This window comes from Saccopteryx leptura, chromosome 1 (assembly GCF_036850995.1).
Source record: "Saccopteryx leptura isolate mSacLep1 chromosome 1, mSacLep1_pri_phased_curated, whole genome shotgun sequence".
Taxonomy (NCBI): Eukaryota; Metazoa; Chordata; class Mammalia; order Chiroptera; family Emballonuridae; genus Saccopteryx; species Saccopteryx leptura.
Window position 1 is genome coordinate 194505958 of NC_089503.1, and position 17114 is coordinate 194523071.

The 17114-nt window shown below is 39.4% G+C and overlaps 1 protein-coding gene across 2 annotated transcripts in view; it reads left to right on the forward strand.

Moving 5' to 3' along the window:
- Nucleotides 1–17114, forward strand: part of LOC136404475 (ryanodine receptor 2-like) — a 650806-nt gene that overhangs the window by 576690 nt on the left and 57002 nt on the right. For both annotated transcript variants that reach the window (XM_066383777.1, XM_066383773.1), the window contains 4 exons: nucleotides 5575–5674; nucleotides 6655–6734; nucleotides 10919–10995; nucleotides 11776–11849. In XM_066383777.1, coding sequence (XP_066239874.1) covers nucleotides 5575–5674; nucleotides 6655–6734; nucleotides 10919–10995; nucleotides 11776–11849 — 331 coding nt within the window. The remainder of the gene's footprint in view (nucleotides 1–5574; nucleotides 5675–6654; nucleotides 6735–10918; nucleotides 10996–11775; nucleotides 11850–17114) is intronic.

A 17114-nucleotide genomic window follows, 5' to 3' on the forward strand; every position in this document is an offset into this window, starting at 1 on the left:
TGCTTGTAAAGCTTAACAACAACAAAAAACAACAACAAAGAGGTAAATGAAGGCTGTCTCAAGTCAATACTGTGCTCAGGATAAACCACATTCCCTCTAATATACTAAGTTCATCTAACTTTGCCAGTTTGATATCCTCTCATTTTCCAGTTTGTTAAGGGAGCTTCCTGTGGTGTGGTATGAATTTTGTCATCAGGACCTTGAAATAGAAAATTGCTTCCACTCAGCTGGGCATTATTGTTTTAGAGCAGTATTAATTAGTTTTAAATATGTTCAATCCATGAGAAACAATATTCCAATCAAAATGCAAGTGTATAAGATACGAAAAGAAGTATGCCATAAGCTCACATTGCACAGCACAGGTAAACATTAATCGGACTAGATTTCTCTGGCTTAATGTTTTTGTTGTCTCTGGGCATATCTTAGTAAAACTTTGGCCTTTAAACAGAGTTTGCTTTGTGTAAAACCATATTCTCTCTCTCTCTCTCTCTCTCTCTCTCTCTCTCTCTCTCTTTGTTAAAGAGAGAGCATTGGCATCTATGCTCACCCTATTGAGAAATAGAATCTGAAAGATGATACACTCTTTGATAGTTCAGCCACAGTGAGAATAGGTACTAATGAAATGTACAAACAAGAAAATTAAATAAACTATTTTTACTTATATCTGTATAACTCTAGATCTCTTTGATCATATACTAAAACTAAACTAGATAATTTCTTTTCATGTTTATGAGCTTTGTGATTCTTCCAATGAATAGATAACATTTGTAAAATTTCAGATTAATTGTACAAAGTACATGCGATCACATTATGTAGGTCTATCATTCACTTGCATTTTATGGAATATTTATATAAGGCCTACCAGAAAGTTCTGTCGGTTTCTATCACAACAAGTTTCAACACGTAAGCACGTTTATTTGGCGCATGTGTGCCTCTCTATTTTTATCACTTAATGTATACATACTGACGTAGCAAATTAACTAAAACAAAGTTGATTCACGTTAGTCTTATGTGTGAAGCGATAGTGTACCCATGGCTACTGATAAAGTTCATTTACGCCACTGTAATTTTTACGAATTTCAACAAGGAAGAAATGCTACAGAAGCATGTCTGTCGCATCCACCATATTCCCCGGACTTAGCACCCTCCGACTATCACTTGTTTTTGTCCTTACAAAATTTTTGAAGGGCAAAAAATTCAAAAATGAAGAAGATATCAAACAAGCACTGGTTCAATTTTTTGCATCAAAAGATAAAACATTTTTCAAAAATGGGATATACAGATTGCCCTCACGCTGGCAAGAAATCATTAATAATAATGGCAATTATATTATTTAATAAAGTTTATTGATGGTAAGAAAAATTTGTATTTTGTTTTATTCCAAAAACGGACAGAACTTTCCGGTAGACCTTATCTGTGCAGGGAACTGTACTGGGTGTCCAATGCACGCATACTGTTGTGCTAGAAACAAACAGGCAAGGCAGCTGTGGTCCCTGTCCTTGGGGTGCTTTACATCTAGGACATTCATAGGCATTCTTGTAATTTTTTAAAAAATTAAGTTTAAAAATTTAAAATTTAGGGAACTGTCTTTTATTAAACAAAGTTATAATTTTACAAGTGTTTTCTCAGCATTCTTGATTCAGCTCTGTATGAATATAGCCAGCCTACAGTTTCAGAAGCTAAAATAAGGAACATTAACTGGAGAATGTGCCTTTTACCAATACTTTTGTTTTTCTTAGTCTCAGTTAGCCTATTTGTGGGTTTTTTTTCTTCATTTTTTTTATTAAGTGAGAGGTGGGAGGCAGGGAGGCACAGAGACAGACTTCTGCATGTGCCCCAACCAAGATCCACCCAGCAAGCCCCCTACAGGACGATGCTCTGCCCATCTGGGGCTGCTGCCCCACTGCTCGGCAACTGAGCTATTTCAGTGCCTGAGGTAAGGCCATGGAGCCATCTTCAGGGTGTGGTGCCAACTTGCTTGAACCATTCAAGCCATGGCTGCTGGAGGAGAAGAGAGAGAGAGTAAGAAGAGGGGTAGAAAAGCAGGTGGTCACCTCTCTTGTGTGCCCTGACCAGGAATTGAACCCAGGACTTCCACACAAAGGGCCAACGCTCTACCACTAAGCCAATGGGCCAGGTCCTGTTTGTATTATAAACCAAATCATTGGTACCATTGCACTGCTTTTCATCTTTGTCCTCATAGATATCCAACTGAATCATCTATATTTCATTCTTTTTCCCCTTATAATAGTGAGGGTCAACATCATCTTATAGGTTATGACTAAATTTAAGATGCCAGATAAGAATACTTAATGTTGACTTGTAACATTACATATTGGGAAATATAATATTAAATCATGGGAAATGATTTTTTAAAAATTCAACTCCTGAAAATTCACTTATATTATGACTAGCTTCCACATGCAGTTTGAGGAACACATGATGAAAACCTTTTCAACAGTTGCTGTAGGATTGGAAATGCAAAGAAAAGAAAAAGCTGGCCCACAAGACTCACGGGGCATAGAGCGCAGATTATGTGCTGCAGCCTGTGGTGCTTGTGCTGCCCAGATGCCCATGTGACTGAGGAAGGTCCTTCAGAAGCTTTGCTGTCATTAGGCTGCCCTGGTTTAAAATATCTGTTCATCTCCATTTTGATGAGAAATTAATTTTTCTGTCAATGACCAAGGGCCAGTTATAATTTATTCTCTTAGTTTCAATATTTTTTCTTATATAAGGCAAGTTGTTGAAGTACTGAATGGATGTCTTTTTTGTGGAGGGGAGGACTTTCACTTTCCCCTCCATCAATTGCTAGAAGCATGTGGCCCTCTTAGACCAAATGAAATAATATTAGCAATTTTATTATACTAATAGCAAATCATGATGTTGAATATTGCCATTTCACTGCTGTGATTTGATCATGGTCTGATTTCTGACCACCCTCGACCTTGGAAAGACTCATAACAATCTTACTAAGAAAACAGCGGATACTTCTTGGTTCCTCTTGGCAATCAGAACTGTTTGCCTAAGGGAAATTCAAATTGTGGGGCTGCTCTTTTTCTTCCCCTCCTTAACCTTCTTTGTAACCTTGGAATAATTTAAAAACTTCAGCAGTTTTAAACAGAATTTGGGGTGAGTAGGAAACTTGATCTTTAAAAAAGTACTTTGAAGTGTGACTTCTCTAAGTGAGATATTTTTAAAAGATCTGTCTCTAATTTGCTTTAAAAAGCAAATCTGCAGTAAATTTGAAATGAAGGTGTTTTTTTCTTTCCACATAATCTATCATTTTATTGTCTGATAATTTCTGGTTTAGCTGTCGAAGTTTTATTTTTAAGTTGTGATAGAATTTCCAATGACAGATTAAAATTTAGAGAAGCGGTTGTCAAAGGGAAAAGCACCTGGAAGAAGGATGTTGAAGATCTTGTGAAGAGTGTGCTCCCAACCCAGGCCACTGAGGGGACTTCAGAGAGGTCGACTGGCCCCTTCTTTATGAAGCACAGCCCTTCCTACCAAGACTTCACTCTATCTTTTTATTTCAATATTTTATTTTCAAATGAGTGTCCTCATCATCCCTGAAATAGTTATTATTAAACATTTAGATTCCATAGAAGAAAGACGAGAGTGATCTTTTCCCAGAGAGTGTATTTTTTAAAGGACATCCTGTCTGTTGCTTGATCCTCCTGACCTCAATCCATACCATGGAACCTTAGAATGGACTGTGCAAGTAGTTCTGGCAGAACTTTGAGCTGACCTACCTACTTTGGGAGCAGAAATGGCAAAGGTTATTGCTGTTTTGTTCTTTCCCCTCAAGAATACATGGTGTACCGCCATATTCTTTGGGAGTCCTGATGACTATATGTTCTATTGGGTCAAGAACAATGAAATTGATCTTTTTAACTCCCTTGCCTCTGTCGTTGATGCAAATGATAGGGAAGTTCCTAAACCGATAATTCTTTAGCACTGTCTTATTGAAACACTTCTCATGAAAGGAGCTGATAAAGCTGGCAAGCAAAACTCCATGAATATCTCTGGCAAAGGGAGAACAGGAAACGATTGTTGGGTCTAAAAGGAAGAATCAAATGTTTCTCACTGATTTTCAGCAACACTCGCAGAGCAGACAAAAGGGTCTTCTTTCAGTTTTTCTGAACTTGTATGGTTTTGTGTGTCTGTGTGGTTTTGTTTCTGTTCTGTTTTTGACTTCCCAGGAAGAGGTTTAAACATGAAGGCAAACCTTTTAGATGTCAGCATGGCTACCACAAAGCAAAGCTGCCTTTTCTTTTTCTTTTCTCTGCTTCCATTTAGGCCTATCACATAATTTAAGAAAAAATAAAAATTTAACCACAGGAGCTCTAACTATAGTGTGAAAAAAACCCTGATTGATTTTGTTTTCGCAGCACGATATTATCAAAGATTTAAGAAACAATTTTGCCAGCATCGGCGAGAACTCTCTGGTAACAGCATTGGTGTCTGTGTCGGTTGCTTTTGGTTTAAAGGTTTCTTTTTTTCATTTGTTTGAGCCCATTTATTTCCCCCTCCTTTTAGTTTACTTTATTTTTCATATTCTGTAACCAGCAAGCCTTCATTTTTTAAACCTCTTCCATCTTCCAGTGTCTATTTTCCGTACTTTGGATGGAAAGTTTATGGCAGCAAAGCTGTCCCTCTGCTGCAGCTCCTCCTGCTCTGAGGTCACATATGTTTTGGCCGTTGTGTTTATGGACATGATACTAAGTGAGCGTTTCATGTCCCATTGACTAAGCTTCTCTACCACGCCATTGATGGACTCACTGTCACAGGGCTCTATGCAACTTTCATCTGCAACTTCTACTGCTTAGTCCTGACTCAATTCTCCAGAGAACTGAACCGCTCAAGTGAATGATCCTTCCAGTCTTGAACTTGCTGTGCCTTTATATTTTCCCTTTATTTTCTTCTTTATGTTTTCAGTGGTAGTGTGAGTGGAACAGAGCAAACTCCAGCCATTGCCCCAGCAGCACCATGCAGTATTGTTCGTTGCCTCCAGAGAACGCAAAATATAAAGGCACATGGCTTTTTTATTCTTTGGGGGACCCTGGAGAGATCTGTCTCATAAGTCTGCTACATAGTTGAAGCCTACTTTTTATACATATCAGCTTTCAATTTTGTCTAAACTCCAGCCCGTCTGAGTTAATGTTTTTCTGTCATTCGGTGATATCTCGCAACTCGAGTCATTTGCTGAGCAGTATCAAGTTATGGCCATGATACGGGAAATTTCCCAAACATGACAAACTTATGCACAAATGTCTAATTCAGAAAGTGCAAGTTTTGATTATGAAATACAGCTACTTCAAAACCATGGTACAGGCTTTGGACTAATCAAATCATTAAAATTGCAAAAATCCATCCTGATAAACCAAGTTGAAAGAAAACCAAGCGTTGAATACGTGCACATCTGTGTCCTAACAGTGTTGGTGTTGAAATGATCCATAATGTTGTCATAGAGCCCGTACATGAAGAGATGACTAAACATGTGGTTACTAGACAGTGGCTCCGCTGACTGGTCACCACAACATAAATACATAAATGGTTGGGGTTTGTGTTCAGGAGAAGGAGATGGAGAAGCAGAAGCTGCTGTACCAGCAAGCCCGGCTGCACGAGCGCGGGGCCGCTGAGATGGTCCTGCAGACCATCAGCGCCAGCAAAGGTGAGCTCCTCTGTCCTCTTTCTATGCAGGGGCTCCCGCAGGTCAGCTCACCCACCCCCTGTTTCCGAGTTCTTGGGTCATGACCAGGTTAGAGAATTGACAAATGTGAACAGCTGGAGACATTATGTAAGCGAATGGTGTGGCTGTGTTTCAATAAAACTTTATTTAAAAAACATGACAGGCTAGGTTTGGCTTCAGGCTCTTGTTTGCACACCCTTGATTTAACTGTGTAGGTTTTTAAAGTGAGTCTTTTTGACAACTAAAGTAGTATTATATTTTTCAGTCGCCAGCCATTTCAGGATGATTTTTCTTACATTAATAGTATTTTCTTTTTGAAGACATTTTTGTTGTATTTTGGGATGGAATGAAAGTAATGGTGTTCCATTCTAAAGATAGAGAATATTTCTCTTTCAAAGATAAGTAGAGCTGAATAACATAAAATATAATATTTTACATGATAGTTAATAGTTGGATTTAAAATGTTGCCATTATCATTTGAATAACTTAAAATTATAACTAATCACCCTAATAAAGTGAGACTATAACATATTAAAGTGATTAAATAAAAAATGGTAAAAATTGCTCAAATATAACATTGTTGAGGGAGGAGGAAGGAGTTTTCCTTAAGGAAAATTTTAAGTGGCTTATATTAATTTTAATATTATTTTAATACACATAGTTTTTAATTTTAATAATTTTAGGTCTCTGTTTCAAAATCAATTGTATTTTCATGTTCTTTTTTATCCTCATATAGTTTCAGTTTTGTCTATATTATACAAAATTTGGTAAAAAGCATTGATGGGAAAATATGCATTATTTTTAAGTATTTTTTTTTGGTAAGGAAGTCCGTCTTTCCCCCTCCACCATTTTAGAGATTTGTAGGGTTGGTAATAGTAATTTAAGAAGTATACATTTTGAGGTAGAATAGGTTGATGCAGCAGGTGAAGTAATGTAAGGACAGTATTTTTTATATTTTTAAGGTGAGACTGGACCAATGGTAGCCGCTACTTTGAAGCTTGGGATCGCTGTCTTGAATGGTGGGAACTCCACAGTGCAGCAGGTACTGTCTTCAAGCCGCTCACAGGGTACACTTCAGACCATGGACCATGCAGTCCTCCTGCTTAACCACCTAGTCCTTCCAAAAGCACTATTCATTGTACAGTATTTCATTTTCTAGGGGAAATATGCTTGTTTATGGTCATCTTGTCCCTGCATTCTAGTATCTTGTAGGTACACTACACGCCTCACATGGGCACTGACTCTCTTTAGAATTGTAAGTCATGGCATATGGTATCACCACTTGAAGTCCTTCATTTCACGTAACCAAGTCAGCATCAACCAGCTGGTTTGTTTTATAGCAAAAATTCAGTGTTCTTACTGAGGCCCAGTAGATAATGTGTTCTGTCATGTTGCAACTCCTATAAGTTGATTCTTGGGATTTTGTTGTGTGTTAAGTATGAAACCTGCTCCTGGGTTAACATGTAAACAGAATGCAATGTTAAGAATTGTTTTATCCTGACGAGGTGGTGGCGCAGTGAATAGGGCATCAGACCAGGATGCAAAGGACCCAGGTTCGAAACCCCAAGGTTGCCAGCTTGAGCAAGGGTTCATCTGGTTTGAGCAAGGCTCACTAGCTTGAGCCCAAGGTTGCTGACCTGAGCAAGACGTCACTTAGTCTGCTACAGTCCCCCAGTCAAGGCACATATGAGAAAGCAATCAATGAACAACTAAGGTGCCGCAATGAAGAATTGATGCTTCTCATCTCTCTCCCTTCCTGTCTGTCTCTCTCTTTGTCTCTCTCTGTCTCTGTCACAAAAATATGAATTGTTTTATTTGTGCCTCACCAGGTGGTAGTGCAGTGGGTAAGGCATTGACTGACTCACTAATTGTGTTATTCTAAAACAACCTGGAATGCTGAGGACCCAGGTTCAAAACTCGAGGTCGCTGGCTTGAGCAGAGGCTCACTAGCTTGAGGAGAGGGTCGCCAGCTTGAGCATGGGATAACAGACATGATCCCATGGTTGCTGACTTGAGCCCAAGGTCACTGGCTTAAAGCCCAAGGTTGCTGGCTTGAAGCTGAAAGTCGCTGGCTTGAGCAAGGGGTTACTGGCTCATCTGGAGCCCCCGACCCCGGTCAAAGCACATATGAGAAGCAATCAATGAACAACTGAATTAACCATCTATGAGTTAATGCTTCTCATCTCTTCCCCCTTCCTGTCTACCTCTGTCTGTTTCTGTCTCTCACTAAAAAAATATAAAAAAAGAATTTTTAGTTGTAATTCTTGCTGGTCTCCCCAGAAAGGAGAAAAATCACTTCCTAAACAAGTTTTGAACTATGTTCTGTTTAAAAGTTAGAGATGATTTGGGCTGGAATTTTAATAACTTCAACCAGTTGAGACAAAGGATGCCATATGTGTGTCCATTGAAGGCCACAATGTAGGTTTAACTAAAGTAAGAGTACTCAAGTGATTTAAAAGCAACGGCCAGAAACAGACTGTCACAGGCTGTGCACTGCACACCTTGGGGACATCATTTACAGAGCCTGCAGAGTAGTCCTAAACACAGAAAAAATTCATATACTAATTGAAAAATAGCAAAACAAAACATAATTTAAGTAGCAGATTATGTTATTCTAAAACTAGAATCGGTCTCTTATTTTTTGTTTTGACCTCTGTATGAGAAAGAATGGTTTATGAATATAGAACTATTACCTATTTTTTCTTGGGTAAGTTTTTGTGAGACAGGTAAGGGGCTACCTGATAGAAAGGCTAATGAAAACCTTAGAATGTGTGACTTCAAGTTGCTGGAAACCTGACTCACTACCATGGAAAAGGGCATGAATATGCTTCTGGGAGATCTTGTAGTCAAAGAAAAGTAAGGCAGAGAACATTTGGTGAAGTTTGGACTAGGTAGCAATACTGAATAGCTGCAAAACTCATCTGTATGTTCTTCTCAAATTGTATAAAAATATGTTTTTTGTGAGCTCATTAAGTAAAAGATCTAGTGCTTTGTCTAATAAATATTGAGAAGAAATGATTAGTCTATTTTAAAACAGTAGTACAATTGTAACATGATCTGAAAATGCCTGGAATTTGTACTAATGACAGAACAGTGATTGCCAATCCTACTGTGTTGTTGCTTAGGTTAATAGTTGAAAGGAATGATAAGTTTCAGTAGAAGTTAATAAAAATGAAGATTTTTTTCCATCCAGTATAAAGTTTTTTTTCTTAGTTTCCATGGTACATGACTGCAGAACTTTTAAAGGAAAAATAAAACCTACCTAATCTGTCCACAATATTTGTAAAAAAATAATTTCTCTTGCCTCCTGTTTGACTTTAAAAGAGCTTAATTTTATAGTACATAAATTCAAAGTCTTGCAGCCAAGAGGAGCCTCAAGAGATCAGATAAAAAACAATACAGTAATTAATAAATAATACTACAAAACTGAACTCTGTGATTTGAGTACTCATAACTCTAAACCTATTTTTGCCCTAAGCTGTATGTACTTGTTGTTTACACAGGTCTTTTTTTTCCTCTAAACCTTTAGATGTATTCCTGCCACCTCCCTTTGACTCTCTAAGCCATATTCCTTTTGTTTTAAAAAGCCAATGATTACTAAGTGCTTCATGTTTTATTAGACCAACAACTTATCACCACCTTCCCCAAATGACTATGTGTGAATCTCTGTGCATAGATATGCATGGGTAGGTGTATGCATATATTCTATATATGTGTATGTGTATATATATGTGTGTGTGGATATATACATTATTGTGTACGTGTGTTTATAAGTACTTATGTGTATAAATCGTGTATATAGGTATATATACATGTGTGGATATGTGTATCTGCATATATATACACATACATATGTGTACATATATGTGTGTATATGTATGTTTATAGGTATATGTGTATATATAATATGTATATAGGTATGTGTGTACATGTACACATAGGTGCATGTGTGTATACATCTATGTGTGCATGTGTTTATAGGTATATAATGTATATATGTGTATATGTGTATACATATATATATGATTTTATATGTATATATGTGTCTGTATGGTATATGTGTTTATGTATTTACAATGTCTGTATAGATATATGTATATATGTGTGCATATATAGTTCTATATGCTTATATATACATGTGTCTATAGGTATATATTTGTGTGTGCATATATGTATATAGGTATATAATATGTACATATTTGTATATGTGTATGTTTGCAGCCTTTACATACTTAATTTTATATTGCCTTTGACTCTGATTTCTGAAAAAAGATCTCTGTCAAATTTTGATTCTTTCATTGAGTCTTGTTTAAATAGCACTGATCATAGGAATCATTCTCTCTTCAAGATTCAGAGAAGATCAGTACTTTTACTTTCTTAGATGCTTTGATGTGCCTTCTGTCGTCTTTTCATCTTGTATGTAATTATTTGAAACCCCTAACACATTTATCCACCTTTTAAAAAGCTGTCTCATTTTGATATGTAACAATAAGCTAACAAAAGGAGCTACAGTGGCCAGGGGTCTCAAACTCGGGCCCGCGGGCCGCATGCGGCCCGCCCACCAATTTTGTGCAGCCCGCAGTCTGGCCCGCAGACTAATCCACGAAGTTTGATTAGTCTGCGGGCCGCACAAAATTGGTGGGCGGGCCGCGAGTTTGAGACCCCACATTTCTTTAGTGTTTTTTACATGTCTGTTTCACCACAGAATCTGGACATTATTCTGAGAATAGAGGAGAAAAATTTAATAGACACATGATTCCTACTATTCCTTGGTTTAGAGAAGATGGCACCTGAAACTGCATTTCTCTCTATGCCATTAGCACATGGTAGTTATAGCTCTTGGCTTGCAGAGTTGTTTAAGGAACTCAGTTTTGTACAGAAACCTGTGATTATCATCCAGGTGGACCCTCTTCCCAGTAACTCAAAGCCTCTGAACCTCCAAATCCTTACATAGCAATGAGCAGAGAATTGTTCCTCCCACTATTTATGATGCTGCGGGTGTTGGTGTGGAGCAGAGCCCTATTCCAGCTATGTCCATAGACTTGGGCCACTCTCTGGCTTTGACATGGCGTCACCATTTCATGGAAAAAGTGACATTAGTATTATCTGTATGCACTGAATATTATTTTGTCTTTATTTTAGAATAGAAAGTGTGTTTTTGTTAGCTTTTATTGAACAAAAACAAGAGGTGAGCTCAGTGGCCTTTGTGGCTTTGTGTTCCTGCAGAAGATGCTCGACTACCTCAAGGAGAAGAAGGATGTGGGTTTCTTCCAGAGCCTCACTGGCCTGATGCAGTCCTGCAGGTGCGCGCCCATTTCCATCCTGACTCGGGGGGGGGGGGGCGTCTTTCAAAGTAATCATTTTCATTATGGACAATCGTGCCAAACAGAAGAACTTTTAATGATTAAACACACTTTATAGGCAGGCAAAAGTTATTGTCTTATTTTCTGTCCTGTTACCTATTAGTAACATCTTAATTGCTAACTTAGTGGTAAAACCCTGTTAAAATAGTCTTCCCTGTGCTTAAACATGGACCTTGGAGATTTAATGTGCATCCTGCATTCTTGAATATGAATGTAGGATTTTTAAAAGAGAAAAAAGAAAACTCTATTTTGTTTTATTTGGGAGCTTAACCATTTCTCATGTTTTCTAAACAGATGGTCTTTGACCAAGAAATTTATGATAATTACTTTCTATTTTTACAGCATTAAAATCATTTAGACAGCATTTGTCTAAGGCACCTGACACGCACTTAATGTAATAAGCTATTACACCTGTAAAGACATGCTTATTATAATTATATTTTGGTATGTCAACCAACTTCATAATGTCCTCCTGAAGTTCAAACCCACTGCTCCCTCATGTTTGACTTTGTCATGAGTCATTTCAGTGTGGGCCCTGGGGAGACATGCACCACCAATAGACAACATGGCTGGGTGGCATTGAACTCGGGCATGTTTCCATGGGGTGTTACCATTTGGTTCACTTCACATTACAAGATATATGGCTTTTAGACATTTGCTCTTCTGAAGAAAGACAACCTTCTCTGAGTCCTCTGAGTGTGTTTCTTCCTGTTATTGTAGTGTCCTCGACCTAAATGCATTTGAGCGACAGAACAAAGCTGAAGGACTTGGGATGGTGACAGAGGAAGGATCAGGTATTGATTACTTAATTGATTTCCTCCTTCTTTCCTGAAGTGAGTCAGCTACCAGTTACCTTTTCAATACAGAGAGGTACCAGGTTACCTTGAAATGGAGAAAATACTTATGTGGTTCACCTAAAAGTTCCTAACTGGAACTCACGCAGGTCACACCCAAACCCATCCATGGAGGTCACTACCTCCTTATTGCTCCTACTTCCTGTCAGTGCTCTCACTTGTGGTTGAGTCAAATCAGAGAGCATGGCTTCAATAAACAGGCTTTCAGACTCTCCAACACACCACTGTTCACTGTCCGCTCTCTGTCAGCACGGTCATCCTGTATCTCAGAGACCAGACGTCTTTGCAAAGCCAAATGCTTTGATGGAAGACATGAGAGTAATATTAGTTTAGCTAACTCGGATCCCATAATTTACATGTGCACAAAAATGACTCACATAATCTTAGTTTTTCTCTCATAAATTGATGCATGTATATAAACTAGAAAAGCTAGCACACAGTGCCATTCAAGCAAAAATAACTGTTGTTGCGCATTTGTTTTAGTATTTATTAAGAAAAAATCTTCAACATTTTTTGTTTGATTTTGTTTTTATTCATTTGTGTTTGATTTTTAAATTAATTTAGTTTTAGTAAGGCTCTATGTTTTAATCTGTTTTTGTTTGGTCGGGTTTGCAATTGTCATATCAGCATGTTAGTTTGAAACATTGCATCTTCTATAAAACTAATCTTGCTGCAAAAAATAAAATTCCTCCCATCTGCCTTTTGTAGTCTGTTTGCCTTTCTGAAATAATTTAGAATTGACGAATTGCTCTCTGTATGTTTTTGTTCTCACTATAAGAAAAATAATTAGCGCATATTTCTTGCTGTGTTTTAGAAGTGACCATTTAGACACATTCTGATACTGCTGCTCACATTGGGTGCTCCCGTGTGATATAATTTTCTGCTAGGCAGATGAATGTGTAGGTCCCATCACCAAACATTAGTTCTGCTGCCACTTAGTTGTGTTACTTCTGTCAGGAATAATCAGCAGCAGCCGCTTCCTTAAGTTTTCTGAGAATGAATCTGAGGAAAATGCTTTGTGTCTGCGTCTACAGTCACAGCACCTGGTCTGTGGGCCCCATCTGGAGAGCTCCGAGCCAGTCTCAGGCCCGTTGCCGGCCTGCCTCTCTCACCCTCAGGTGGGGCATTTTCCAGTTATAGAGTGCCTAAAAATGAAGGGACTCTGTTCAAAGTCTGACTCCCTAACCTTGGATTTGGAAATCTTCCGTTTTTCCTCGAAGTTATTAACTATAATGTTCTAAATGCTCTGAACCAATTTCAGGAATCATTCTTAGCATTTCCCACTAGGTGGCCATCAGGTTTAATTGACTGGATCTCCTATCTGTTGTCAGCTAGAGGTGGTTGGGAATAATGTTTATGGCCCCAAATCAGAAACAGCCGGGTGGGTGTGGTCCTTCCGACATGATAATCACATGCCTCTCTATGGTTTGATGCCTAGGCTTTTTCAACACACGCACCAAAATAACTGCCCAAACTGGTGAGCATGTTTTCTATTTTATCTTCTTACAAACAGCAAAATAAAAACATCTCAGCCTTCCTTTTTCCTCATTTCCTTTTCTTTTGGCCACTGTAAATGCACTGCCCTCCCCCCCCCCCCCCCCGGCCATTGCCCACGAGTGTGACAATTATTAAAAAGGAGCTGCCTTTTATTGGGTTGCTCCTTATTTTGTTGTTAGCTTCATGAGTAGTCTTGAGAGTGACCGTTTTTTAGTACATTTTTCCTTTTATGGAGCATTTTAACAAGTAGATTATTCAATTTCTACTGTTCTGCATCCTGTTATTTTTAAAATGTATATACTGAGATTCTCTTTTTTATTCCTCTTTCTGTAAAGATATGCAGTTATTAACACACTAGACCTGAAGGAGCAACAAGCATTTAAATGATGTTTTGGGGTTTATGTTCTGTTTCTTTCACTAAGAAAATGTGGGTAGGCCTAGTGTTTGTGACCGTGGTGACAGCAAGTGCACCCCGGCATGCAGTGTCAGCGGCCTTCCTGTCCAGGACGCCTTGTGGCTCTATGACTGTGCCAAGGAAGAGCACTGGAAATACTTTTTTTGTGCCTTTACCGAGTCTTCATTGCTCCCTTCAAAGACCCCAATCTGTTGCCAATTTTTGCAATTGTGAAAATTTTAAAATAACTTTTGAACTTTATGGGAACAAAAAAAAGGTTCTTTAGCAAGTGTGTTTGGTAATGTGATCAGCATTCTGTTCTCCGTATTTTTTAGTCATCTGTGTTTTCTTTTCATGTCTAATGACATTCAAAGCCAAAATCCTCTATGGATATTTAAAATTTCATTCCACCCTTGGATTTTTCATTTGTTTTTCTTCAGAAACATTTAACCTCGTCACTAAGTCATTGTGAGCTTAAACGAGGGCTCTTCCTTCTCTCAGGATCCCTGGAAGGGAGTAGGAGGTGCTCCATTTCATTCTTGTTCAGCCAAACAGAATATTGAAGCAGATCTGATTCCTCAGAAGTTGTTTGATTTCCATAAACTATGTATAAAACATCAGCTACCAATTAGCCTTCCTAATTTCCATCATATCTGATCATGTGTCGCATCGGTTCTTACTGGTGTATTTGCAGCGACTTCATCAAGTTTATATGAAGTTGAAGCGAAAAGCATTCATTTGGCCCTGGCCAGTTAGCTCAGTGGTAGAGCGTCGGCCTGGCGTGCAGAAGTCCCGGGTTCGATTCCCGGCCAGGGCACACAGGAGAGGTGCCCATCTGCTTCTCCACCCCTCCCCCCCTCCTTCCTCTCTGTCTCTCTCTTCCCCTCCTGCAGCCAAGGCTCCATTGGAGCAAAGTTGGCCCAGGCGCTGGGGATGGTTCCTTGGCCTCTGCCCCAGGCTCTAGAGTGGCTCTGGTCGTGACAGAGCGATGCCCCGGATGGGCAGAGCATCGCCCCCTGGTGGGCATGCCGGGTGGATCCTGGTCGGGTGCATGCGGGAGTCTGTCTGACTGCCTCCCTGTTTCCAGCTTCAGAGAAATGCAAAAAAAAAAAAAAAAAAAAAAAAAAAAAAGCGCATTCATTTTTAATTCATTTATCTAAAGCAGGGGTAGTCAACCTTTTTATACCTACCGCCCACTTTTGTATCTCTGTTAGTAGTAAAACTTTCTAACCACCCACCGGTTCCACAGTAATGGTGATTTATAAAGTAGGGAAGTAACTTTACTTTATAAAATTTATAAAGCAGAGTTACAGCAAGTTAAAGCATATAATAATAATTACTTACCAAGTACTTTAGGTCAGATTTTCGCTAAGTTTGGCAGAATAAATCTTTATAAAACAACTTACTATAGTTAAATCTATCTTTTTGTTTATACTTTGGTTGCTCCGCTACCGCCCACCATGAAAGCTGGAGTGCCCACTAGTGGGCGGTAGGGACCAGGTTGACTACCACTGGTCTAAAGGATACTTCAAGCAGTCTTAAGTATTGGCTCATTAGATTTCGTCACTATTTTAGAGCTTCCTTCCTCTCTGGCTGTCTCCCAGGCCAGATCCTGCCAGGTCTTTCTCAAGGGCAGTCCCGTGCCCACACGTGCATTCCTGTGGGTCAACATGTCTTCAGGGAAAGTCCATGGCACGCACTTCTGTTTGAGAGGCAGTGGGGTGCTGGCTGCCATCCTGAGCAGAGGTCTTTACGAGCTCAGGATGGCAACGTGTAGCCAGATCCCTTCACAACCATGCTCCGTGTGTGTGAGCTGAGTTGCACTACCTAGTTGTAAGTGTAGGGTACAGGATATGTCACAGCAGATGTAGCGGTGTCTGGAGGAGGACATTCACCTGGTCAATGAGGGAGGCAGAGAAAGGCCTTCCAGCAGAAGGGAAGAGCCACATGCAGTTTGAGGTACACACCATGGCAAGGAGCAGTGACTCACCCAGTGTGCTGGAGGAAATGGATGCATGCGAGGTGGGTAGGTGGTTTGAGGTGATGCCCTGCCCAGGAATTTGTGCTTTCTTTCTGAGGCCGTGGATAGCCATTACATTAGTATTACTTAAGTGATACTTTGTGTACTGTGATGAGCCACCTGGAATTAAATTCTAACATCTAGTGCTCAGACATGCTTCTGGTGGAACCCCCAACCTTACAGATGCCTCATTTCTCAGCAAGCTCGTAAACTGACTGGTCGTCTGTCCCCCAGGAGAGAGACCAGTGTGATTTCCTTCATGGCCTCTGGGAGCTCTGCATTAGTCATGCTTGATGACAGGGTGTAGGGAATTCCCGAGAGGACACTTTTCATGATTTCCAGTAAAGGAATCAGTCTGTGTGGTTGATTGCTCACCACTGTTGTCACATGCTGCCCATGTGAGGTGGTGTCCAGGTCTGAAGGCCAGGCGTTCTGGCAGGTGCTGTGTAGGGAATGGATGAAGGACAGTCAGGGTGTCAGTTAGAGTCATGACAGCCGAAAGGGTGAAGGTTACAGGAGAGAAGAACCCGCACTTACAATGGAAAGCAAAGGGGTGCCCCTCCCCTCAGCTCACGTGAACTTGAACTTTTAGCAGTGGGACATCCCTCACTCATTTCACTTAGGGTTTGCTTGTATTTTTACTGTTGGGACTTAAACTAGGGATTCATTTTATGCATTGGTATCAGGTTGCCTTAATTTATAAAGCTGCACCTCATGAAATTCATAGATCATTTACCATATCCACAAACCACAGATGACATCTATTGATATTTAGACATCTAGTGTATTCCTACTATGCTTTCCATTTTTCAGAGCAGTTATCTTTTCTGAACCTATTTGATTCTCCCTATAGCCCTGTGGAGTACAGGATTGTTAATCCCTGAATTAAAATGGAGAAACAAAGTCTCAGAAAGGGAAATTGACTCTCCCAAAGCCACAGTTTTGCTTGGGTCTGGAAATTGATGAAAGTAAGTAGGAGCTCCCACTTCAGCATCCAGGTTCGAAGGTTGTTCGCCAAAGATGGTACTGATTACCGAGACCTTTATGAAGTTTAGAAACAGTGGCATAGTGGATTGTGAAAGTCCTTATAATAGTGAAATGATCTGTCATTGCTTGTCTTCCTCATTAGACTATGGACTTCTTGAGGTTAGGGATTATGTCCATTTAAAGCTCAAGACCTCACAGAGTGCTTTAAATAGAGGAGACAATGTTAATTCAAGTTCACTAGGTTCAAACCCTTGACTTACAGTTAATAGCTGTAAGACTTTAGTCAAGTTACTGAATTCCTCAGGTG